This window comes from Perognathus longimembris, chromosome 1 (assembly GCF_023159225.1).
Source record: "Perognathus longimembris pacificus isolate PPM17 chromosome 1, ASM2315922v1, whole genome shotgun sequence".
NCBI lineage: Eukaryota > Metazoa > Chordata > Mammalia > Rodentia > Heteromyidae > Perognathus > Perognathus longimembris.
This window is the reverse complement of record NC_063161.1, coordinates 36769553-36796160: the sequence shown is the minus strand read 5'-3', so window position 1 is coordinate 36796160 and position 26608 is coordinate 36769553. Positions and strand designations below refer to the sequence as shown.

Below are 26608 nucleotides of genomic sequence, written 5' to 3'. Positions count from 1 at the left end.
TTCACTCAAGGGTAGTAATCTACCACTTGAGCTGTAGCTCCAATTCTGGCTAGTTAGTGGAGATAAGAGTCTCATGAACTTTTGTGCCCAGCCTGGCTTTGAACCATGATCTCAGCCTCCTTAGCAGTTAAGATTATAGGCATGAACTGCTGGTGCCTGGCCTAGTCTTCTATTTTCTTTATAAATTTATCTATTTTTTAATTTTATTTTTTGCGAGTCCTGGGGTTTGGACTCAGGACCTGAGCACTATCCCTGGCTTCTTTTTCCTCAAGGCTAACACTCTGCCACTTGAGCCAAATGCCACTTCTGGCCATTTTCTATATATGTGGTGCTGGGGAATCGAACCCAGGGCCTCATGTATAAGAGGCAGGCATTCTTGCCACTAGGCCATATCCCCAGCCCTAGTCTTCCATTTTTTTTATTTTTTATTTTTTTCTATTTTTTAATATATGGTGATATCTCACAAAACAAGGCAGATTCCTCTTGAAACAGTCTAAAAATTAAATCTGCTTTTTGTCACCCTTGCTAATCTATGGAGGTGTGTAGTTTCCTTAAGATACCACATGGGCCATAGGAAGCCACTGCTGTCCTAAAGCTTGGAGCGATCTATCCTGATGTAGAGATCGAAAGAGAGTGAGCGATCCCAGTCCATCTGGTCAGGGAAGAAAGGTAAGTTCTTCTGGTTTTTTTTGCTTTTAGCCAAGTTACCTCTTAGGAGATTATCTACACTTGATAGTACCATTTCACTAACAAATACAAAGTTGATTGTCAGCTCATCCTCACTGCCTTGCTCCTAGCGAAGAGTCACAAGGCTCAGGACTGGGGAAATGAGGCTCCTCCTAGCCCAGCCAGAAAAAGTTGTCATCGTCCTTCAGCGTCACAGCATTTGCAGCTCTTGCCTGCACGCGGAAAAAACTGAGCAGACCTAGATGGCTTACCTTGAACACCATTATCAAATGGATAACTGGCCACTAGGGCACCGCCATGGAGGTTCGCAGAAAGGACAAATGTCTCGGTTTTCAGCCACTTCATGATTGCCAGAGTTTCAGGCTGCCTTGATACATTATTGTTTTCGAAAGCATCCGGGAAATTTCTATTCAGGTCATAGTCATTAGAATTTCCCCTTTAAAAGAAAGAATGTTTTGGGGCTTATTAGTGGTGTGGGAGGGAAATGGTCACACAGTGCTGGACCTCTAGGTCGGGCTTTGAATATTTTCCCAAATGTGGATGCAAATGTGGATTGTGGCCTGGGTGGCCTCCCAGAACCACACCTGGCATGCTTGCCTAGGTAGTCCCTTCGGTTGTGATTTGCTGTTACTAATAGGGCATTGGCTATCATGAAACAAGCAGAGGCTTACATCTGGGACTTTGGCTTACTTCCTTTGAGAACTTCAGATTCCAATGATGGTCACCTGGAGAGGCCCCATGGGGAAGTGAAAAACTGCAGTGAAGGCCAGAATAAAACCCCAGACATATGGTCCCAGGGATGGTTGTCTCAGACAGGCTGGGTTGAGGTTGAGAGATTGGCTGTTGTTCTGTCCTGCCTGGAATTCTGACTTACAGAACCAAGATTAAATAACAAGGTTGTTGTTTTGAGTCATCAAATTTGGGGATGGCTTCTTACACAGCATCTGAGAAACAATGGAGACCACGCACTTTATACCAACATATTTGTGAGAAGTAGTTGTGTTAGATATACTAGAAAAACAAGATTGAAAGTAATCCTTAAAATGAGGATAAGCAAAAACAACTCCAAGAGAAGGACACAGGAAGATTCTATTGTTGACGTTATTTTTAAAGTTCTAGATGAATTTCCTTTGGCGTACCCTACGTGGTTACTGTGATATGATTTTGGTACACTAGTTATTGTATATATGCCTACCTGATCTAGGGAAGGGAAAGAAAAATGAGGGTGTAAGATACCACAGGAAATGTAGTCACTGCCTTATTACATAACTACCCCCTTTGCACAACACCTTGTCAATAAAATTTAATTAAAAAAAAAGAAAGTAATCCAGTGGTGAGATTTTATTTCTTTTTCTTTTTCTTTTTTTGCCAGTCCTGGGGCTTGCACTCAAGGCCTGAGCACTGTTCCTGGCTCCTTTTTTCTCAAGGCTAGCACTCTTCTACTTGAGCCACAGTGCCACTTCTGGCTTTTTCTATATATGTGGTGCTGAGGAATTGAACCCAGGGCTTCATGTATATGAGGCGAGCACTTTACCACTAGGCCATATTCCCAGCCCCCTTATTTCTTTTTCTTAATGAAAAAAAATTGTTTTTTTTTGAGACAGGATCTCACTATGCAACCCAGACTGGGTGTGAATTCATGATTCTTTTGCTTCAGACTCCCAAGTGCTGGGATTATAGGCATGATCCATCATGCCTGGCAAGAAAAAAAATGATAAATTGTACAACTACACATGTATAATAGATATTAGGGAAATATTAGATATCCGAGAAATTCTAAACCTCCCAAGTTAGCATGAAATGAAATAAATTGTTCAAACCAGAACTTATCCAGTTTTCTCTGGTTAGTTCTTAGACAACTGGCTTAGTAAATCAATGGTAGTTAATTATTGAGGACCTTGGTTCTGTGTTAGGAATAAGGTAGCTGTGATAAATGGAGAGGATTCTGCCTTCTAGTAGTTTCCAGTTCCATGGCCCGGGGGTGGGGTGGTCGTGATGAGGGAGAAGAGACATTAAACAAGAAATCAGACACCAAAAATTGTACTCTGGAGTTGAGTGCTGCTGGCTCACACCTGTAATCTTAGCTACTTAGTAGGAGGCTGAGATGTGAGGCTTGTGGTTAAAAGCCAGCCAAGAGCAGGGAATTCTGTGAGACTATTATCTCCATCAAAAAGCTGGAAGTGGAGCTTTGGCTCAAGTGGTAGAGCCTTGAGTGAAAAAGCTAAGGGACTGTACTGAGGCCCTACGATCAAGCTCTAGAAAAAAGTGCTCTGAGGGTAAAGTGCCTGGGATTGGAGTTTTCCAGGGGACCTGATAGAGGACACGTGGTCAGGGGCATCTTTGAGGGGCTGCTACTGAAGCAGAGGGAGAGGCAAAGAGAGGGAGAGGGATGTTTGTGTAATGTCCAGGAGATAGAAGACAATGAGAGGCTGGTACTGAGGGGGCTGAGTAGTATATCTGAGGGTAGAGGGTGGAGGGGACAGAAAGGCACATGAATCCTCAGGACTCCATGTTTCATCCTACCAGTCAAGGGCAGGAGTTAAGAGCATCAGCACCCCTGACATGACAGTCTCTCAGGGGCAATACCATTCTGTGTTTTGTCTTCTCTGGGCTGACAGGGACCTGCCTGATGAGGAGAGCCTTTTCATTATTTTGTCTTGCTTTTAATCAAGTAGATCTACTCATCGTTTACCTTCCGCTATTATAGAAGCAGTCGGGCTTTTTGACAGATTCGAAGCCATCTGGGTTCATTGAAGGCATGATGTGTATCCGAGTATTGTCGAGGAGCTTTGTAATCTCAGCGTCCTTCCCATGGTTGGTTACGAGATAGTCGATCAGGTGGAGCAGCAGTTCCCGCCCCACAGTCTGTGTGGAAGAGAAAAGGGGTGCTATCAGATCAGATGCAATAAGGAAAACAGTTTCCACAAAACAGTCCCCAACAGGGGTCTGTAACATATGATATTTTCAGACCAAAGTAGTTTTGTGTTTTTTTTTGGCCAGTCCTGGGCCTTGGACTCAGGGCCTGAGCACTGTCTCTGGCTTCTTTTTTGCTCAAGGCTAGCACTCTACCACTTGAGCCACAGTGCCAATTCTGGCCGTTTCCTGTATATATGTGGTGCTGGGGAATCGAACCCAGGGCTCCATGTATGGGAGGCAAGCCCTCTTGCCACTAGGCCATATTCCCAGCCCCCCAAAGTAGTTTTTGAGACCGCTGTTTCTGAAGCTGACAAGTAAGTCAATTATGAGGTGTGCTGAAATGTATTTGCTAGCACAAGTTTAAGCACTGATTTGTAAATAATTTCACATGTGTGTGTATATGTGTGAAGATTAAGCCAAGAATAACTTATTTTTTCAAGAATGAGTTAAGTGTATGTGTTCTGATCAAAGTATTTTCTACTTGCTTGTCATCCACGATGCTTATGAAATGGTAAAGAAAGAAGCAGAAAAGGCCAGCAATTGTGTTGTCTGTGAGAATGGACACCACTACTACATGTAACATTGTAGAGATTGAGATTAAATTTATCACTCCAGTTAATAATTTAAACAGGTTTCACATGTCCACAGTCTCCTAATACAAGTCCTCTTGCACATTTCTGTGGGTTTTTTTTTTCTGACTTTGCATTTCTGATTCCCATTTGATGTTGCTGAATAGGCCATTGGCCTATTTTCCACTGTTTTTTTGTTAGATATTATTTTCTTTTAAACAAACTCACTTTTTTGCTTATAGTAAAAACAAAACTGAGCTAGGCACCTTGACTCATGCATGCAATCTTGGCTTCTTGGGAGGCTGAGACAGGGTGATCACAGTTTGAGGTCAGTCCAGAGGGGAAAATGTTCTTGTAACCTCCTTCTCTACCAATAGCTGGGTGTGTGTATTAAAGGGATATGCCTTTAATACTGGCTTTGTAGGATGATAAATGGATCGAGATCCACATAGGTGCATGCCTAGGAAGTGAGGCTGTCTCAGAAATAACCAGTATAAAAATGGGTTAGAGATTTGGTCAGTAGGCATAGTACCCACTTAGCAAGAAGGAGGTCCTGAATTCAAAACTAAGTCACACACACACACACACCCCTATATCATCACCACTTTGCTAGATACATATATTTCTAACAAGTAAAAGAATATAAATATTAAAAAGCTGTTACATTCAACTAAATTATCTTCTGTACCATCAAGGACCTAGAAACTAAAGGCCTGTAGGAGTTCTTGCTTTATAATACCAAAAGAAATTTACAATTTTTCTTATTTTAAAAAAAGTAAAGGCTGGGAATGTGGCTTAGTGGTAGGGTGCTTGCCTAGCATGCATGAAGTCCTGGGTTTGATTCCTCAGTACCATATAAACAGAAAAAGCCAGAGGTGGTGCTGTGGCACAATTGGTAGAGTGCTAGCCTTGAGCAAAAGAAGCTCAGGGACAGTGTCCAGGCCCGGAGTTCAAGCCCCAGGACTGGCAAAAAAATTTTTTTTAAAGTAAATTAATGGTTTAGTTTTATTAGAAAGACTTGTATCTATAATTTTTATCTATAACTCTGGGCTGGAGGAATCTGCTTCTGAAGACCAGATGTTAGAAAATCAGATGCTAGCAACCAGGACAAAGGGGGATAAAGGCTAGATAAGGACTTGAATATTAGTACTGTTCAGGAAAACATTTAATGCAGTCTCAAAGCTACTTTGGGTTTGCACTATTGGAATGCATCATTTTGACACAGGATGAGTGACCCCTGGGTTGTTCTTCCTTTATCCACCTCACTGGCACATAAAAAAGCCATCCTTTATATACTTAGTTACCCTAATGAACAAAGAATAGTTGGCACAGGGTCTAAAAATTGAGATATGTGAATTTTATAGTCACAGGTAGTAATAAAATTCAGAGTGGAAGTTACTCAAATCTGACTTCAGTTTTTTCCTACTCATTTTTCTCTCCCACAACCATGACTTTTTCAATCATTTGGTTTTATTCTCTGGTTAATATATATAAATGAGTAAATTTCATACATCTTATTAAAAGGTAATATATACAACATGCCATACAACCTGTTTTACAGTCTCTTATTTTAAATTTATTTTGTTAGTATATTAGTTGTACAGAAGTGCTTCATTGTGCTATTTTATTCACATAATGTATTTTGATCAAATCACTTTATTACTCTTTCCTATCTCCATTCCCCCTTTTATTTTATATTTTTAATTCCCTTCACTTACTGCAGAATTATTTGGATGGCTATAGTATTTTGAGTGACTTTTATTTTTCTATTACCACTTTAAAAATTAAACCTATGCTATTTTTACAAAAACACTAAAGCCACGGTTCAGGAGATTAGCATATAGCTAAAGTGTTTTGTCTCAGTATTCCACAACCATCATGTGTTCTTCATTCCTGGGATAATGATAAAGAACCAATTAACCATCAGATAATTTCACAAATACTGAAGAAAACAGATGAAACTGCAGAGGGAGTTAAACAAAACCCTCTTTTTATATTGAGCCACATTTGATACTTCTGTGACAGTAGTTTTATGCCAAATATTATTCAAATGAATTCTTCCCATCCTTAGTATAAATATCTCCAGTATTCATTTATGTCTTATGCATAAACTTGCTTCCCTTCCTAATTTTAAGACTTTAAAATGACATATTTGAATATGTAGCCTTGGAGAGTTCAAATTTTAAAAAAGAGCTGGTCAGGTTGGCATGCCTTTGCTCAGCCAGCACTTCCTTTGTGTGCGTGCTTCCTTACTGCAAGAATGAATCCTGCATCAGAGAGCTCTCACACACAAGCCTCTGGGGCCTTTTATGGGGGACTCAAGGCCAGTTAGAATGGCAATCATCCAGAAAGAAGAACACAAATTCCCTATCATGTTTAGTTCAAATTCTGCCAGTGTGCAATTTGCCAGGTAGGTAAAAATAAGTCTGAGTCTAGCTCTCCCAAGAATGCTTATGAACAGGATAATTTTTGAAGAAACCATAACACAGGTAGTAAGTAGTAGTGATGATAGTAGTAGTAGTGTGTGTGTGTAAGAGGGGGGAGGGAGAGATGGAGAGAGAAACTTTGGTTTTCCTAATGGTGGACTGCTTTTAAAATGCTATAGTCCAAGGCAGTTTCTAGGAGGAAATGATCAGTTCTGGGACTCCACGGTGGTATGTGACAGATTTGATTCATTTACCCGATTGCCTAGCTAGTTCTTCTTGTTCAAATATCAACTGATTAAAAAAAACAAAACAGGGCTGGGGATATAGCCTAGTGGCAAGAGTGCCTGCCTCGGATACACGAGGCCCTAGGTTCGATTCCCCAGCACCACATATACAGAAAACGCCCAGAAGCGGCACTGTGGCTCAAGTGGCAGAGTGCTAGCCTTGAGCGGGAAGAAGCCAGGGACAGTGCTTAGGCCCTGAGTCCAAGGCCCAGGACTGGCCAAAAAAAACAAATAAACAAATATATCAACTGATATATTACATTATCTCTTAGAGATACCCTCCCCCCATCTCAAATTAGTCTAACTTACTCCATTTTGTCTGGTAGGAAGGCTATTTGCTTTGCCTTTGGAGAGCTTGTTCTTCTGAACTCAAAAACCCAACCCATGTCTTGTTTTGACAATACATTCCTGGAAAGGATTGGACAAACAGACAACCCCCCACCCCCCTTACCAAGATAAATAAATTAATAAAATAAATTAAAAATAGCTAGCTGAACTCAAATTACAAAACAAAATGTCAACAACACATTCCTCTCCATAAGCAATGATGTTTATAAACTCCAGCCTTAAGCCCATGGTGGACACTTTGCCACCTTGCCAATATGCCTCTTGGTGAATTCTTTCACAACCTGGTGCGCACAGGCCCAAGACCCCAGAGTTTACTTTATTTGTCAAACTTTTCCTGCGGTGGCCCACACATCTCACCTCTGTGCTAACTAATGCTGTACACTACAGTCACCTGAATGACCCTCCCTCCCCCCACTCCCCCACGCTAGCCCTTGAGGCAGGAACCTAACCCATTTCCTCCCAGCTCCTGATATACCAGGTACTTAATAAATAACTGCTAATTAACTATTGTTGACAAATCCTACAAAGTCAAGAGGAAGTCAAGAGGAAGGACTTTGAAAAACATGGGAACTTAAGGTGCTCAATTAATAATGTGGTTCCAAGAATTTTCCACACTGAACAAATGTTACATGGTTCAGGGCTATCATTTCTGTGTACGACAAAAACTTGGGGCGTCTGGTCACTAAAAAGAGAGATGGATAAAAGAGCATTGCTTGAAGAATCTAAGATATGCTTAGAATGAAGATGATGTACTACCTGGAATAATCAATAAAGAGCTTTGTCTAGGTTCAAAAAAGAAGCAGTTTAATTATTTAAACATTGCACCACTGAGATCATTTTGCTATTATAGAGTAGTGGTAGAAAAAAACTGGTAAGCAACATTGGGAAGAACAAGCTTTGCTTCTCTGGTACTGGGGCTTGAATTCAAGCCTTAAATTCTTTTTTTTTTTTTTTGGCCAGTCCTGGGCCTTGGACTCAGGGCCTGAGCACTGTCCCTGGCTTCTTCCCGCTCAAGGCTAGCACTCTGCCACTTGAGCCACAGCGCCGCTTCTGGCCGTTTTCTGTATATGTGGTGCTGGGGAATCGAACCTAGGGCCTCGTGTATCCGAGGCAGGCACTCTTGCCACTAGGCTATATCCCCAGCCCCCCTTAAATTCTTGCTAGACTTTTTCATTCAAGGTTAGCTCTCTTCCACTTGATCCATACCTCCAGTGCTAGCTGTTTGCTAGTTCTTAACAGTCTCATGGTCTTTTCTGCCTGTGTTGGCTTTGAATTGTGATCCTCAGATTTTATCTTCCCGAGTAGTTAAGTTTATAGGCATGAGCCACTGGCATGTGGCTACTTTGGGGGTTTGTTTTCATAAATCTGGAACCCCTATTACATGTTGACTACACATCCTAGACTTTCCCAGGATAAGAGCAATTTCAAATATTATGTCTATGTAGTAATTAAAATATACTGCAAACACAAGCATTTAAGCCTACAAATTGCATCTTGAACTATTATATTTAGGAGATATGTAAAGAATCATCAGTCCTTAATTTTTAGGTTGAGTGATAAATCACTAACAATCCAGGGAATCTTTTTCTTTTCAACTTTTGTACCTAGAATATAAGTAAGTGCCACCAAATGTGAAATTCTAATGTGATGTACACTTTTCAAGAGTCTGTATACCTAAAACTATATACAGTCAGAGTAAAACTAATTCAGAAGCTTAAAAAATTCCTCTCCTCTTCCCCCTCCAGTTACTATCATAATTCAGTTAGGCTTAATAAACAAACCCAGGAAGCTATCCATTCTACAACTTTAGTAATCAGGAATTGGACACTGTGGTCAAGGAAATCTGAGCTGAGCTGACCTAGGCTCTGACTTGCATTTTGTCATTGCTATGTTAGCTGCAAATTCTAGGTACTTTTTTTTTTTCCTTTTGGAACTGGGGTTTGAATTTAGGACTCTGCAGTTGCTGATCAGGCCCAGGTACTTACAACTTTAAACACTTAGTCTCATTTGAATATTTCTACTAGAGAGGAATTAGAAATATCTTATTAAAACAGAACTTGCTAGGGCTGGGAATATGGCCTAGTGGTATAGTGTTTGCCTCATATACATGAAGCCCTGGGTTCAATTCCTCAGTACCACATAAACAGAAAAAGCCAGAAGTGGTGCTGTGGCTCAAGTGGTAGAGTGCTAGCCTTGAGCAAAAAGAAACTGTTAGGTCCTCTCCCTGAGGGCTCCATGTAGATGCCCCTACCTCATTAAGTCTCTACCCAGTTACCTGGGTAACCTGCAGGCCTGGAGGCAGTTACCTCCCCTTTCCCTGAGGTCACCTCCTAATCCACCTGGCCACACCCCTTGCCCCTGCCCTAGATAAAAGGCAGGGCTGGGTGGGGGTCGCTCTCTCTCTCTCCCTTCTCTCCTGCCATGGATCATCTTGGCCACAGGCCAGCAGTTCGGTAATAAACGTTCTCTCCTGCCTGAATACTGCGTGGCGTTCTCCTTTACCGGCTACCTACTTTAAAAACCTAACAGAAACCAGGAACAGTGCTCCGGCCCTGAGTTCAAGACCCAGGACTGGCCAAAAAAATTGCTCAGGTGAAAAAATGTTTTCCTAAATTCTGAAGAACACAGGCTCCAAGACAGGCACAAAACAGACTGAGGGGAGCTTGAGGAAGAGATGAGGGGCGTAGACCTTCCTGGGCTCCTTCCCTGTGAAACAATCAGGATGTCAGTTGTTCTTGTGTGAGGGTATGGACACAGTTTTCAGACAAGCCTGATTTTAGATAGTAAATCAGTAGCAATGGAAGAATGTGCACCTAACTGGGCAGTGGTGGCTCACACATATAATCCTAACTATTCAGGAGGTGGAGATCTGAGGATCAAGGCTTGAAGCCAGCCTGGGAAGGAAAGTTCATGAGACCCTTATCTCCAGTTAACCACCCTAAAGCCCAAAGCAGAGCTGTAGCTCCAATGGAGCACCAGCCTTGAGTTAAAAAGCTACAAGACAGCACCTAGGCCCCCGAGTTCAAGCTCCAGTATTTGTTCAAAAATAAAAAGATCCCTAAATGATCTGAGTATTTGACGTAAGGGAGAGGAAGAGCCCCATTCAGTGTGAGCTGGCTCTACCCTTCCAATTAAAATGATTAAACTTCAGGTGTGTCAATAGCAGCCTACATAAATTAAACCTAGAACTGGGGCTTCTACACTTGAACATTCTGATGTGTGTGCAAACCAGGGTCTGGAAGAACCAGAAGCACACCAGGTAGGCTCATTAACATGAGTAAGGCAGAACCTCAAAAATGTTCTTCCTATACTGTCCTCAAGACAAAGGTTCACCTGGCTAGTGTCTGTGAGCTCCTCAAGGTGATTCCACCGTAGTCCAGCAGAGGGCGCTGGGCACAGGCAGACTTGTGGAACAGAGAGAGCTGACAGATCTTCAGTGTTGCCTTTCCTGAGAGCTTGTGACTTTTGCACACGATCAGAATTACCTACACCATGGACCTTGCCCCTAGTACAACAATCTTATCCTTGTAAGACTAAGAAAATACATTAAGAAATGTACAAAATTAAGGAGTGGGCTTACAACTGATATTATCGCTTCCACCAGTACTTGTCTGTAAATGGCCATTTTCAGCTGGTTTTGCTACCCATAATTTTCTTTCTTACATTCTTCAGTACTACTAAGAGCCTTGAAAGGCTTTGAAAGGTACTGAAAATTCTTTAAATTCCAAGAGTAAACAAGGGGTGGCTAGACTTCTCAGTGGCTCCTCTGTTCCTCAGTCAGGTTTTCCTGTCTTCCAGCTCCAATGACACCAGGAGGGCAGAGTATGCAAAAGCCTCACATTCAGAATAAGAAATTTCTTAATAGCCCTAAAGAATCTAGACCCTGCCACCAGGGACATAAAAGAAGTCAATAGTATATCAAGTCTCCACCCCAAAGCACACTGAAAACTGTTTTTTCCCTCTCCTGCCTAATCTCAGAGCTTGGCATTTCTCAAAGAATCAGGGTGAACTAGCAGGTCTTGATTTGATGGGGAACACTAACTAGCCAGAGAGAAAGATGCCAGAAATTTGGGGAAATGCACGGAAAGAACAAACAAATTCAGTAAGAGCTTATCTCTAGAAGTTTCTGAGGATTAATTTCTGAGCAGCAGACTGCAAGCTCTGAAATGCCAGGAATTCAATAAACAAGCTACAGGAGACAATAAGTGCCATCTGTCTCTTATTAAAAATGGATTTCATGGGACCTTGATCAATAGACTAGATAGCAAAAGGAACAGGAAGTCTGCACTGCTGTGTGTAACAGTTGTTTTATTAAAAGCAACTTTGGTTTAACTTCCAGCAACATAAATTCTTAGAAAAACGAGTCTATTATGCTCAGATGGATTGAGTTTCACCCACCCCCGAATTTGGTTCAGAGGCCTACTCCTTGAAGACAGGTATGTGCATCTAAGCTTTGGCTGCAAGAAGTCTCCCCTTTGGTGGGCATGTTGGTCAGCATGCCTGGCGGGGGCAAGAGGTATGTCATGAAGGTGGAGCCATTCCCTATGAAGTCGGGGTTAAGCCAGGTCAGGAAGCTCAGCACAGACTAGAGCATGCCGCTCATACTATCAAAAAATCCCCAGTGTTGTGCCAGGTTGGCAGTGTGAGCAGATTGGAATGTGCAGTGACTGTTTCTTTTGTGTGTATGTGTGTGTAAGTATGCCAGTGCTGGGGCTTGAACTCAGGGCCTGTGTGCTGTAACTTAGTACTTAAGGCCTAGTATGATACCACTTGAGCCACCCCCACACTTCTAGCTTTTTGTTGAAAGTAGACCCAAGGCTCACAGACTTCACTGCTCACAGATCTCAGCCTTCTGAGTAGCCAGGGTAACAGGCGTGAGCCACTGGTGTCCAATCTATGCTGTATGTTCCTAATGCCAACCAGGAAGTGAGTCAAGGGACCCAGCTGAGGAGTTCAGAGCTGAGCGCTGTGGCTCGTCCATCACCTTCTATAAAAGCAGCCCTGGCTGCTCTCTGAGGGCACCGAACACATAAGCAAGTGGCTGGGATGTGTTGGACCTGGCCTCTTAGGTTCCCTCAGGGGTCCCACAGGAAGAACCTTCCAGGCCTTGCTATTTTATTATGAAATATGACACTTTGCCTTGCTTCCTCCATAGCAATTACCCAGAGCTCAGCCACTCGAGGGGAAGTTTTTCTGGTGACATTTCATAAATGCACAGCACGTACATACCTCATCTCCATGCATATTCGCCACGTACTTGAATTCTGGAATCCCAACTCTGTGTTCCTTTGGATACCGCCCCACAACGAGAACCCACAGGTTTCTACCTTTACAGGGGTGGGGGGAAAGAAGAGAAAATTAAGTTGTCTCTTAAAATGACAAATGAACATTGGGAGAATGAGAGTAGGAGACCAGCGAGGCTGTGTCTCCCTTCTGATTACTTTCACATAGCATGGTGACTTAAGTTCCTTCATTTGGCTAACATTTCCAGTTTAAAATTATTTTCACTGACTGCCAGAAGTTAAGGAAACCTTTCAATGTAATACAAATATTTATTATTCTCCAATGTGACTTCTAAAATGTGACCACTTATTAGGTTACATTGCTCTTATTTTCCAGAATGTTTATATACCTTCTCTGATATCTTAGACTCTCATAGAAACCATCTTGCTTAGGTACACAATTACACCAATCTAAATTACAGTTGATGGTTGACTGGTATGGTGTCATAATTTGAAGTGCAAAAAAAGTGACAAAAATGACAGCAATAAAACTAATTCAGGAGGAGAGCTTTTTTAAAGTAAGAAGTTCTGAATCTTGTATTCAAGTGCTAATGTGACAGGGCTCCTTGGCTGTATCTTTAAAGGGCATGGGTTTTGCCAAGTAGATTAGAAACCACAACCCATGCTAACAATGCCAAGGAAAACTCAGTCCCAGACATGGCAGACATTGTCAATATGGCCAGTGAAGGGCAAAAAGAAAACCACTGAGGATTTGCTGCAGGCAGACTTTACAGTCGACACTCTGCTCCATATAATTAATGGCGATTCCTTGTCATGAGCCATTGAGATGGCTTATTAAGCAAACAACAAGTGAGAAAACGAATCTTCACAATGCCACTAATAAGTTATAACTTGAACCCTAAAGCCAAAAGCTGAACCCTGGTCAACAGGACTCCAATTCTAGTGCTCCTCTACCTCTAAAGCTACCTATCTTTCAAGGGATTTTGTTTCCAAGAAGTAAAAATGAAGTAGTCCTTTTCAATTCTAAAATTGCCTGGCACTTTAAATAAGAGTCTAAAATCAGTGACTGGGGTATGTTGACATCTATGCAGCATGTATACATGAAACCAAATATCTGTGATAACTAAGCTTCATGTGGAATGTAGGAGCCCAGGAAAGTAACAGCAAGTAAGGGGTTAATACTGAAAAGGTGTGTCCATAGAATTTCAGATATCATTCTTTAAATCTGGGACCCTACATTTAGTTACCATGAGAGGCTGAGGAAGAAACAAATATTGGACTTGTCTTTTTCCAACAATTATTTGTAATTAATTAGAATAACATTTTAGGAAAATCTGCCACAATAGGATGGTGGGTTTTTTTTAAGTTTTTATTATAAAACTGATGTACAGAGAGGTTACAGTTTCACACGTTAGGCATTGGATACATTTCTTGTACTGTTTGTTACCTTGTCCCTCATACCCCCCTCCCCCTAGGATGGTGTTTTAATTCAGCTACTACAGGAATTCTCCAGAAATACCCACAAAATATAGTTCATCTGATTGGTACCTTCTGTTCAGAATTGTCATTCATTCATACATATACTTAGTGGGTTTTACTCAGGGTACTGTTATGGAGTAGAATAAAAGAAATGGTTAACTTTTTCCAAGGAGGAGATGCTGAAACACTTCATCAATGTATGGATTCACAGGTGACCTTTCTGAACAGGGTCTGAAAAGTGACTATGCATTGCCCATGTAGAGATGTCCAACTCCATCTGCTCATTAACCAGACCACTCTATTCCCTAATGGTATCAATTCTCTCTGGTCATCTGGAACTTTAGTCCTACAAAGTTAGCATTTTTGTGTGAGGCCAAAAAGGACTTTTGGAGAATCCTCTTCTGCAATGATTAATGCGTTTAAAGCTACAATAATCAAGATTTATACAGAATATAGTTTTGGCACCTCACAGGCAAGGGGAAATTTCAATATTATCTCTACTTCATATTCAGCTATTACGGCAGGACAGACAACAACAATATGGTTATCTAATAATATTTAGTTCAAATGAGGATGGAAATCAAACCTAAGTGAAGAAGTACTAGAGTGGGTACATCAATCCCAATTTTAGCACAAATGACCTCCAAGGGACTGTAAGATGAGGAATTTGCCTGAATGATTTCAGTGGGACCAAGTCTGAAAATTGAAAACCAACCAATAGCCTGGGAACACATAGAATTCTTTTGGAATGACCAGCTCACCTTAACTGTCAACTAGAGGAAGTATACAAAAGGCCATCCTCTTACTTTTAACAGCCTGATTGCCAAGGTAGGAGTAATTAGTCCTCCCTCCCTCCCTCCCTTCTGTGGGGCTTGAACTCTTGGCCTGGGCACTGTCCCTGACCAATTCAGCTCAAGGCTAGCACTCTACCACTTGAGCCACAGCATCACTTCCGGATTTCTGGTGGTTAATTGGAGATATGAGTCTCACAGACTTTTCCTGTCAGGGCTGGCTTTGAACCACGATCCTCAGATCTCAGCTAGGATTATAGGCATGCCTAGCTAGAGTTTTCTTTTTATAACAAGTTTGAAAGGACTCCCTTTATTCCTCAAAGTTTCAGCTAATAGGTGTGCTCAAGAGTTCTGAAGTGCTCTTGCTGCCTCTTGTCTGTTCTGTGGCTTCTAGATCCTTTAATATTATTCTGTATTAACTCAGGGTTTCACACAAATCCTGGGCTGTGACATGGCAGATCAGAAGGTTTGTGGTTTAGAAGGATTCACTAACATTTACCAGATGAGAGAGCAAATAAGTGCTAACCATGTACTTTTCCCTAACTTCTAGGAGTTAGGGGGAAAAAAAGGAGTAGAGGCTTGGAGAAGTAAGCAAAGATTCCACAGGTAGAAATAGGAGGGGTGCCATTCCCACAGCAGACTCTTCTGGGATCCTTGTGAAAAATGCTGGTTCCTGAGCCCCAGCCTCTAGAAACTGGACCAAACACCACAGGTAGACACTGAGCAAGTGCTGGGTAACTTTGAGGTCCATTAAAGTTTGAAACTACCAAGGCCAAGTTGGTGGATGTCCAGAAAGTGGATCTTTAGACAAAGCCACTAATTCACATGCAATCATGAGCATGTTTCTTCTATGTGAAGAAATTCACTTCTCCTACATCGTTTGTTTTGTTTTGCCAGTCCTGGGGCTTAAACTCGGGCCTGAGCACTGTCCCTGACTTCTTTTTGCTCAAGGCTAGCACTCTATCACTTGAGCCATAGTGCCACTTTCTATATATGTGGCTTTTTCTATATATGTGGTGCCCAAGGCTTTATGTATACAAGGCAAGCACTCTACCACTAGGCCATATTCCTAGCCCTTCTCCTACATCTTTAGTGTAGCTACTGAATGTTTTATTATATGAGTGCATTACCACTTAGTCAAGTAGTATTTCCAGGTGTGTATGCAAACTCTGGCAATTAGATACAGAAATTATAAAATTGAAATAGTTTATAATGTGAAAAAAAATCAGAAAGCAAAATTGTGTAATATCCAACCATGAAAAACAGATTACTCATTAAAAACCTATAATACCACAGCACATAAAGACTTAAATAGAAGAGTCCTTAGAAGAGTTGAAAACAGCAAAGGATTGAGTGAGAAATATAAAGTTTTTTTTTCATTTTTCCATCTTTTTTTTTTAAATTTAGTAAACTTTATTTTTCTAGTGTACCTCATATAAGATAATTTACTTGAACAGTCTGAAAGCATTTTTCCATCTTTTTTTAATAAAAGAAGAAGAGCTGGGCACTCACCAGTGCCTGTAACTGTAGCTCCTTAGCAGGCTGAGATCTGAGGATCATGGTTTGAAGCCAGCACAGGTAGAAAAGAGACTTGTCTCCAGTTAGAGGGAGAGGTGTGGTTCAAGTGGTATAATGCCAGGCTCGTGTGAAAAAAAACTAACCAACAATGTGAGGCCCTGAATTCCAGCCCCAGTCATAGCAAACACACATACACACACGTACACACGTATGCACATATACACATACACACACAAGAAAAACTAGAATACCAATTGCTACCACTTCCTAAGTCTAGATACTATATGTTAAGTAAGCACTCCATGCTATTTGAGAGCTGTGTGGTTAATATCCACAATTGTCACCAAGGAAGATGAGGTAAGTGCAGAAGCAGAATTCAAACCCAGACCTGTCAGCTCCTATAACCTGGGCTTTTTAAAATTTACCATCAAGGACTTTTATTCTCTTGGCCACTTTGCAGTCATGCTAGAAGTTTCTAGAAGCCCTAGTGCATATGGTGTGCAAGAGTCAAAAAAAGTAAGAAAAGAAATTCCTCCCTTGAGAGTGAGGTCTAGAGAAATGCAGGCCAGAGATGTGTTTTAACCTGGGCATTTTTGATGGTACCAGCCTGCCTCAATCTCATTAAAAGTACCAGTACTGAAACACAGCATATCAAAATGGTAGTCACTAGCCTGCTGGAACCCAGGCCGCCTGACTGGAGGAATCAGGACCTGTTAGCAACTCTGGCCTGACCACAGATATGAAACTGGCTGAAAGCAGCGGTGAGCAGGGTGGCCTTAGCAGCGTGCAGCCTTGGTGGGGTAAATGCAGCTGCCTGGGGTAACCAAACCTGTTGGTAAATTCTGGCATGAACTTAAAAAAAAAATACCAAAAGTCAGATATATGTTCATTGTGTAAACAGTAACCAGGTACAAAATTATCTTTAATCATTTAGCCACTTAAAAATATTCATAGATGTCTATCTTGAACCTGGCACTTGGCCAGATAAAACAAATGCAAGTCACTAACTGATTGCATTGCTCGAAAGGGACCCCCCCCAACTAATTTTCTGTTTTTGATATAACTTTCATAATGAAGACCAACTTAAGCATAATGCTTGGTAAACTAAACCTAAACCTAGCATCTGTTGGGGGATCACCCATCTGGGAACAGGCCTCTCACGATCTTTCCGCCTTGGGTCTCCCATGATAGTCCCACAGAACAAGCTTTAGCTCTTTTTTTTTTGGCCAGTCCTGGGGCTTGAACTCAGGACCTGAGCACTGTCCTTGGTTTCTTTTTGCTCAAGGCTAGCACTCTACCACTTGAGCCACAGCGCCACTTCTGGCTTTTTCTGTTTATGTGGTGCTGAGGAATCAAATTCAGGGCTTCATGCATGCTAGGCAAGCACTCTACCACCAAAGCCACATTCCCAGCCCTTGTTAGCTCTTTTCATTCTGTATAATCCCCACAGGAGCCACCCACCAGGTGACACCTGTAACATATGCTTTCCCTTCTGCATGCTAAATCCCTAGCCTGGCAGATCAAAGTGGCCAACTTCCTTCCACCTGTCTTTTCAAGGCTCATGTAAAATTGCCTTCCTGCCCAACACCTCTCTCACTCCATTGCTGGCCTCAGCTTAGATGCTTCCCTTGAGCGCTCCTAGTTCCTCTGTCACCCATTGTCTAACACTTAACTGGGAGGAACCACAGGGCCCCTGTAGACAGGGGACTGTGGATTTCTGGGCTTGCAGAATTTAAGCGTTGTCCTGGAGCACACACAGTAGATGATCAATGTATGTTTCCTGAATAAATGGATGAGTGGCTAAATTAATAAGCAAGAGGAGCTGACATGTCTGGTTCAGACATTAGATGGACATTAGCTGGTTTCCACTATTGATGGAAATGTCTGTGACGAGTCTACAAGACGCCTTCATGAGTGGGCTCTGGAAAGGACTCAATTGGAATATTTCATAGAAGAAAGTGCTGAGATCTCAGCTAAACATCTGGCTTCAAGTTAGACTCTTCCATCATTATAGGAAGGTAGAATTTCATTTGCTGACGTATCGTCACCATGGCACTAATGTTTCAAGTTCATGCCTGAGAATTTTGTGCTGAGCAGGTGGTGGGGGGCGCTTTAGGGTTTTCAAATCTGGGAATGTCCAAATCTGGGACATTCTCATTTGATTTTTAAATTAACTAATCAAACAGTGTGTGTGTTTTTTTTTTAACACAATGAACATGTACTTTTTTTGTGTGTGTGCCAGTCCCAGGGCTTGAACTCAGGGCTTAGGTGCTATCCCTGAGCTTCTTTTTTGCTCAAGGATAGTTCTCTAACACTTGAACCAGAGCTCTACTTGGCACTTTTTTTTGTAGTTTATTGGAGATAAGAATCTCATGGACTTTCCTGTCCAGACTGATTTTAAAGTGTGATCCTTAGAGCTCAGCCTTCTGAGTAGCTAGGATTATAGATGTAAGCCACCAGCACCCGGCTACTGATTTTTTTGTTTTTAAGTTCATGCCAGAATTTACAAACAGGTTTGGTCACCCCAGGCAGCTGCATTTGCCCTACCAAGGCCGCAGGTGCAGGCCACAGTGCTGACCGCTGCTCTCAGCTGGGTCTCATACCTGTGGTCGGACCAGAGTCTTTGCTGACAGTTTCTGATTCCAGTCAGGTGGGCTGGGTTCCAGCAGGTTAGCTATTACTATTTTGTCTCTGGCTGTGATTTCAGCGCATGCTTATGTGGCCTCCTCTGACTGCCTTGCTTAAGATTGGCCCCATTTACTTGACTAGCACATGGAATGTAGGTCCTATTGCTGTCCTTTGTGCATGCCTCTGTGCATGCCTGTGTGTGTGTGTGTGTGTGTGTGTGTGTGTGTGTGTATGTGTTACAGAGATCCAAGCCAGGGCTTGTGCATGTTAGGTAAGCATTCTACCATCAAAGTACAACCCCAGCCTGACATTCCCACTTGTTTTATTGAAAAAAAATGGAGAAGAAGTATCTGAAGACACATCAGGTTGGAATAAATTTTCTTTTTCTGTTTTGGTTTTCAAGATAGTCAAGACTCCCAGAGAAGCAGAGCACCTAGTCTTGTTATAAGCAGTTATCTAACCAAAACAAGAAGATGGCAGGCAAATCCTCCACCTTCCCTCTCTTCTCTGCTGCTCAATCTGTTCCAGTCAGAGATTGATGAATGCATCCGTTTCCTCCCTTTTAGCATCCAAAACTAGAAACTATAAACGTGTAAGAAATTTTCTATCACAGAGTTTTAAAAATTAGACATAGTTCTCATGTGTTGACTATACTTTTTGTTCTATGTTCCTTTCCAGTCCTTTTTTTTTCATATAAAGATAGAAAACTTGTTTTTTTTTTTTGCCAGTCCTGAGCCTTGGACTCGGGGCCTGAGCGCTGTCCCTGGCTTCCTTTTTGCTCAAGGCTAGCACTCTGCCACTTGAGCCACAGTGCCACTTCTGGCCATTTTCTGTATATGTGGTGCTGGGGAATCGAACCCAGGGCCTCATGTATACGAGGCAAGCTCTTTCGCCACTAGGCCATATCCCCAGCCCGAAAACTTGGTTTTAAATCCCCAGAGTTAAAAACCACTAGAGGCCCCACACTATAAAAAGCTGAGAACTTCCAGCTTGCACTATAATACATTTACTGTCCACTTGGGGTTCCTCTTGGGTGGTCAGGGGCCTTCTGGTTCAGTGGTGAGGTTATGGTTCTTCCTGTCCCATTTGTGGTCTCATTTCCTACCTGTGTGTCTACAGCTACAAAAGTCATCTAGCTTTAATTGATAATGAGGTTCGTTTTGAACCACTTCAGAAAAAGACAGCTTGTTGGTGGTCCATTTATTTTTTCCCGTTAAAAAAAAATTTTATTGTAAAGGTGATAAACAGGGGGTTTACTGTTATATAAGTAAGGCAATGAATCCTCCTTCGACTGCTCATTCTTATTGCTATTTATTGTTATCCAAGAACTCGTCTTATTGTGGCAAGAAACACAGGCAATTAGTTTGCTAATTTCCCCAGAAGCTCATCCTACTCCCCAAGTTTGTGCCCTAAAGTGAAGCAGGCCAGAGTCTAGAATGAATGAGTTCCCAAGAGGAAAAAGTGTGAAGCTGCCAAAATGAAGCTCCTTCTAGGACCTCATGACTGGTTTGACCTAAATCTTGTCTCTCTGGTGACTTAACAAAGATGGATTTCTCACCACGATCACCATCTTGATGTTTAAACTGTACAAATGGATCCACAGTTTAGTCAGGACATCAAAACCAGAATTTCAGGGTTGGGGATGCAGAGTGAATCCTGGCCCCAGCATGGAAAAACAACAGTGAACGAACTAGTTTCTCAGTGGCATAGCACCTGCCACTCTGAACAAAGTTTGAGATTGCTTAAATGCTATGCAGACTCTGTAGTGGCGCCTTACAGAACAACGTGGTACCCAGATCCTAGAATCAGATTGCCAGGGTTTACAACCAGCTCTGGCACTTCCAAACCCCCGTAGTATTGGCAGGTTGCTTAATCTGAGTGAATCATTTTTCTCATCTATGCAAAGAGATTGAGTACATATACTTTATTGGGGGGTGGGGGGATGCTATCTCATTTAGATCTCAGTCTTTCAAGATAGTGTCAGGGAGGTGGAGGTGTAGCTCAGTGACAGAGGGCTTGCCTAGTATGCTCCAGGCCCTGGGCTCTATCCTTAGTGCTATGAATAAAAAAAAAAAAACCAACAAACAAAGCCATCAGAAACAGTGAGCACATGTTTGCTGGGGGCCTAAAATGCACTCCTGGGATGCTGATAACAAGCTATACGTCACGGCAGAAGCTGTAGCATCGCAGTAATCAAAGGAAGTTGTCAAATGTAAATGGTGTACATGATATATGGATGGAAGCCTTATACCAAGAGTTGGCAGAAATGTATGTTCTAGATCTTCATCTCAGTTTGGATACACCAACACTCACTTAAGTGTTAAAAGAGAAAAGACACTGGACTGTGAATTCAGAATGTGGAAGACTTCTTCTGACAGAACATGTCCTTCAAAATGTCATAGTACAAAAACCATCACAGAAATGACCACCACCAGGCAACAGGTGAATGATAACTTCAGAGCCAAAGACTGACTGAATCTCATTCACAATTCTCTGGGGCACAATTCCAGGGGAGAGTGAGTGCCCGAGCTGGAAGCAGCATTCTCACATCGCTCTGAGGGTGGGGCAAGAAGCCAGGTCACTTCTGCTGTGCTGGATCATTAACAACACACACATTTTTTCACAACATTTTCTCACATGGCCTGTCTCCAGAGTGACTGAGGCCATCATAGAGATTTTAACTCTTTCAAAGTAAATGAAGTTGGAAACCATGTAGAGGATTTCCAGTTTGGCTGCTGTGGAGAAAAATCCAACTCACTATTTTACGAAGGCAAGGTTAGAGCTTGTAAGCAAGGAACTTGTTAGAACTCGAATCAAGGGCATAGAATTGATTCGATATGACTTGGTTAGTATCAACAAAAGCACAAACACTGTCCCAAATTTTGAGACTAAAGAGACATACATAGCAAACAAATGGATGAGCCTTAATTTGATTCTGGGAGAAAAATGTTGTGTGTGAGAGAAGTTGTGTTTTTTTGCAGTGCTTAGGATGGCACAGAGCCTTGTATGTGCTAGACAAGCACTCTACCCCTGAGCTACACCTCCACCTGGAAAAAGTTATAGAAGTGGGGCTGGGAATATGGTCTAGTGGCAAGAGTGCTTGCTTCATATACATGAAGCTCTGGGTTCCATTCCTCAGCACCACATATATACAAAAAGGCCAGAAGTGGTGCTGTGGCTCAAGTGGCAGAGTGCTAGCCTTGAGCAAAAAGAAGCCAGGGACAGTGCTCAGGCCCTGAGTCCAAGTCCCAGGACTGGCAAAAAAAAAAAAAAGGCTATAGAAGGCATTCTTGAAACTATTGAAAAACCTTAGAAACACAGCATGCTTTTAGATATTATCAAATTATTTTTCCGGTTTATTGTGATGAGGTCACATGAAGTTATATGTAGGAGATTTATGCTGAAGTCTTCAGGGATATGTAGCATGTTATTTACCACTTCTAATGATTCAGTAAATGCAACAGGTAGCACTCATGAGAGAGAAAACAAATGTGGCAAAATATTGACAGCTGGTGTATCTACATGAAGAGCATAGAGGCATTTATTTTACTGTTTTTTTTCTTTTTCTTCAGTAGGATTGAAAATTTTCAAAATAAGCTGAAAGGGTCAAGAGGATAAAAGACAAGCCACAGACTAGGAGAAAATATGTATCCAAAGCATATCGGATAAAGAACTAGTATCCAAAATACAGAATGCACTTCTAAAATTTGACAATAAGAAAATAATCCATTCAATTAAAAACTTGGCCAATTAAACAGTAGGTCAAAGAATTGAACAGACACTTCATCAAAGAAGACACACATGACAAGTAAGCATATGGAAAGATGCTTCATATTTGATGTTAGCAGGAAAATGTACATTAAAATGAGATGCCCCTTTTAGGATTTGAATATGAAAAGTCTCCCCCACAAGCTCCCATGTTGGAGACTTGGTCCCCATGGGTAGCACTATTTTGGAGGTAAGGCCTTGCTGGAGGAAGTTGGTCAGTGGAGGCATGTCCTAGGGGAGCGTATCTTGCCGTGGCCTCTTCTGTTTTCCCCTCTCTGCTTCCTAGCCATCATGATATGAGCATCTTTGCTCTGTCACATGATCTAGCTGCCAAAATGTTCTGCCTGACCACAGGCCAACGGCAATGGAGCAAGAGGACCATGGTCTAAAACAAACCTCGTATGTTGTTTCTCTCAGTGAAGGAGAGAAACAGGAAAATGACTAGTAAAACCACACATCTATTGGAATAGCCAAAATCTGTGACTCCAATGCCACTGAATGTTGGTGGTCATTATATCATTGGTCTTCTGATGTTCTTACCATCATTTCTGGTAAGAATGCAAAACAATGCATCACTTTAAAAGACAACTGGAAGTTTCTTACAAAACAAAACTTATTTGTTTTTACTATAGGATTCAGCAATCACTCCTTGTTATACCAACCAAGATTTCCTGTAGTAAATGAGTGGGTAAATAAACTGTGGTACATTGGACAATGGAATATTAGTGTTATAAAGGAATGCGCTATCGAGTCATGAAATGCAGGGGGAAACAGCACACATTACTAAGGGAAAGAGGTCAAACAGAAAAGAGTACATCTTGTATGATCCCAAGCATATGATGTCCTGGCAAAGGCAAAACTAAAGAAATAGTAAAAATATCAGAGGCTGCAATAGGTTAGTAAGGACAAAGGGATGAAAAAGTGGTACACAGAGGATCTTTACGGCAGTGGAACTAACTCTATATGACACAGTAATGGATCTGAAGGCTGGAATAGAGCAGGAATAAGAATAGCAGGAAAGAAAGGGAAGGAGGTGATCTTCAGGAGAACGTAGGGGCCCTCTGGGAAGGAAAGTACAAGAAAAAAATAGCCTCAAGGTCACCCAGCCTGTGAACTCAGACTGAGGAGCTCTGCTTCAAGGGAGTTAATGCAAAACTATGTATTTGTTACTTTCAAGGATCCTGTCCATTTATCCTCTAACAAAATCCTAGCACATTTTCATCAAATTTAAGAATCACTCAAACTTCTTTCCAAGAAGTTCACATATATGAGACTGATTTGAATTTTTTTTTTTTTTTTTTTTTGCCAGTCCTGGGCCTTGGACTCAGGGCCTGAGCACTGTGCCTGGCTTCTTCCCGCTCAAGGCTAGCACTCTGCCACTTGAGCCACAGCGCCGCTTCTGGCCGTTTTTCTGTATATGTGGTGCTGGGGAATCGAACCTAGGGCCTCGTGTATCCGAGGCAGGCACTCTTGCCACTAGGCTATCTCCCCAGCCCCTTGAATTTTTTACTATTTGTATTTTTATGATAGCCAAGAAGAAAAGGAGCCCACTTTGACTCTATACTATATTTTTAGAGAGTTTAAATCATGAGTTGATGCTAAGTAGTTTCAATACAAAAGCAGCATGTTAAATTTTCCATGCCTATTGTTTAAAAAGTCAGTACAAATATATTTACCTAAAACTCAAAGCAAAACAAACAAACAAAAAGAAAATCAAACAGCCACCAGTGGATGACTCACACCTCAAATCCTAGCTACTCCAGAAGATGAGATCTGAGAATCAGAGTTCCAAGTGTCAGAGACTCTCCAAATATATATATACATACACACACACACACACACACACGACAGTTTATATCTGAGAGACTCCCCAATTACACACACACACACACACACACACACACACACACACACACGACAGAAGTGGAGCTGTGGCTCAAGTGGTAGAGTGTCAATCTGAGTGAAATGCTAAGGGATAGCCCAGGCCATGAGTTCAAACCCCAATACAGCACAAACAAGAGTAAAACATCCCAGTCCTTCAAGCAGTCATTCCACCATTTTAATGCCCTGCCTTCAGAAAATTACCAACAAATGACTCAAGCTTATCAGAGCAATGGAAACTTGCCCTCTGCAGACCATTAAAATTACCACTCATCCAGGGGTTATAGGCTGAGCAGCTATAGTAGGAATGCCTAGTGCTTTGGGGTTTTATGCAATGCATCACTGAGGTTTTGATGATTAGGATGACAAAGCATAACATATTTAAATGATGTAGTAGTTATAGAAAAGGATTTCAGGCAATCATACCTGCTTTAAAACCTGCTATTTTACATAATTTCGAAAGCAGGCAGTAAGCATCGCCCTCATTTCCCAGATGAAAAGATAGATGTGGGTAGCCATGGCTTTCTTTGGCTTGGTCTTTGTTTATCAAAAAGTTAATATTTTCTTCCCATGTACAACATAGCTTCCTCTGCTACCACCTTAGATGTAACTGATCTTTACCTTCCCTGGGAGAAAGAACTTGAAGTATTTAAATGCCCAAAACAAAGCAAGAGCTTCACCTCTTATACCTCTCCTCCAACCCTAAAGAAGCAATGACTGACAGGTTATGCTACCAGTAGTGGCACTGGAATCATCACTGAAAAGATGTTCTCTGGAATGTCATAAGTTTATTTCCTTCCATGTCTGTAAGGGCTTCTACATACTAACTGCCTCCAACTGAAAGTCAATGTTATTTCTAAAGTATGTCTGGGCACACTAGACAAAGAAGGCTCATTCTATTTTAGAAACTCAGAAATTTCCCAACTGTTTCTTAGACTGTTCATTTACAGTTACTTGACCCTAAGTTTTCCTCGTGCTGAGGATTGTAGGTGTGTGTGTGTGTGTGTGTGTGTGTGTGTGTGTGTGTGTGTATGTGTGTGTGGGTGTCTGTAGACCAATACTGAGGCTTGAACTTTAGGGCCTGGGTACTATCCCTTAGCTCAAGGCTGGCACTCTACTACTTGGGCCATACCTCCACTTTCTGGCTTTTTGCTGGCTATTTGGACATGAGAATCTGATAGATTTCCTTTCTGGCACTGGCTTCAGACCATGATCCTCAGATCTCAGTCTCTTGAGTAGCCAGGATTACAGGAGTGAGCTGCTAGTATCCAGAAGACTATAGCTTTAACAATGACATTTAAAGTGAGTGTAGCTTTTTCTCTAAAGGAACAACCCTGAGTGCTAAGATTCTGAACGATCTGCCAGATTATAGGACTGCCTTGCCTGGACTGCATGTTTGAAGGTCAGATAAATCTAGGCCATATTCTATCTTCAAATGTGGGTTTGAAAAGCAGCTGTTAATGAGCCATCAGAGTTACCTGCCCATTACATCCTATCTTATCTTCATCTTAGTTTGCATTCATTTAATTAACAATTCATGCCAATTTCTCCAAGGAGAGGAAGCAGCTTGGTCACACCACACGTTACACACTGGCAGACTATTTCCCAGAGTGGCCTAGAGCTGATTTCATGCACACACATGTGCATACAGTTCAAGACAAGCTTCTGGAGAGGGACCTATGTTTGTCCAGGGTAAGACAAAGAAACCATAGCAGGAAGCCCAAAGGATTATAAGAACCACTCCAGGGACTTAGACCTTTAGATATGTAATCATCCCAGATTTTAGATACTTCTCACAGTATGCAGAGGGAGTCTTAATTTATCTCACTGCAAAAATCACAACTTAGGACCTGTTATCTGCTGTACTTGGTAGCCAGTCTTATCTTCTCTCTGACCCAGTGCCTTAGTTGAGGCATTCAGAGACAGGAATCCTATCCAAGCTGCCTGCATCTACTTTGCCACACTTCATCAATGGATGGGCTAAAAAGATGAGACAGATCTCTCTCTCTACCTACGTATCCATCTACCATCTATCATCTATTTAGTGTGTGTGTGTGTGTGTGTGTGTGT

The 26608-nt window shown here is 41.8% G+C and overlaps 1 protein-coding gene across 2 annotated transcripts in view; it reads right to left on the bottom strand.

Annotated features, from left to right (window-relative positions):
• The window catches only part of Cpm (carboxypeptidase M), a 56931-nt gene that overhangs the window by 10378 nt on the left and 19945 nt on the right, over positions 1 to 26608 (bottom strand). The window contains exons 3-5 of one of the 2 annotated variants that reach the window (XM_048359899.1): positions 12460 to 12557; positions 3380 to 3552; positions 939 to 1123 (exon numbers count right to left, since the gene is read on the bottom strand). In XM_048359899.1, coding sequence (XP_048215856.1) covers positions 939 to 1123; positions 3380 to 3552; positions 12460 to 12557 — 456 coding nt within the window. The remainder of the gene's footprint in view (positions 1 to 938; positions 1124 to 3379; positions 3553 to 12459; positions 12558 to 26608) is intronic. The other variant, XM_048359908.1, reaches the window with a different exon arrangement.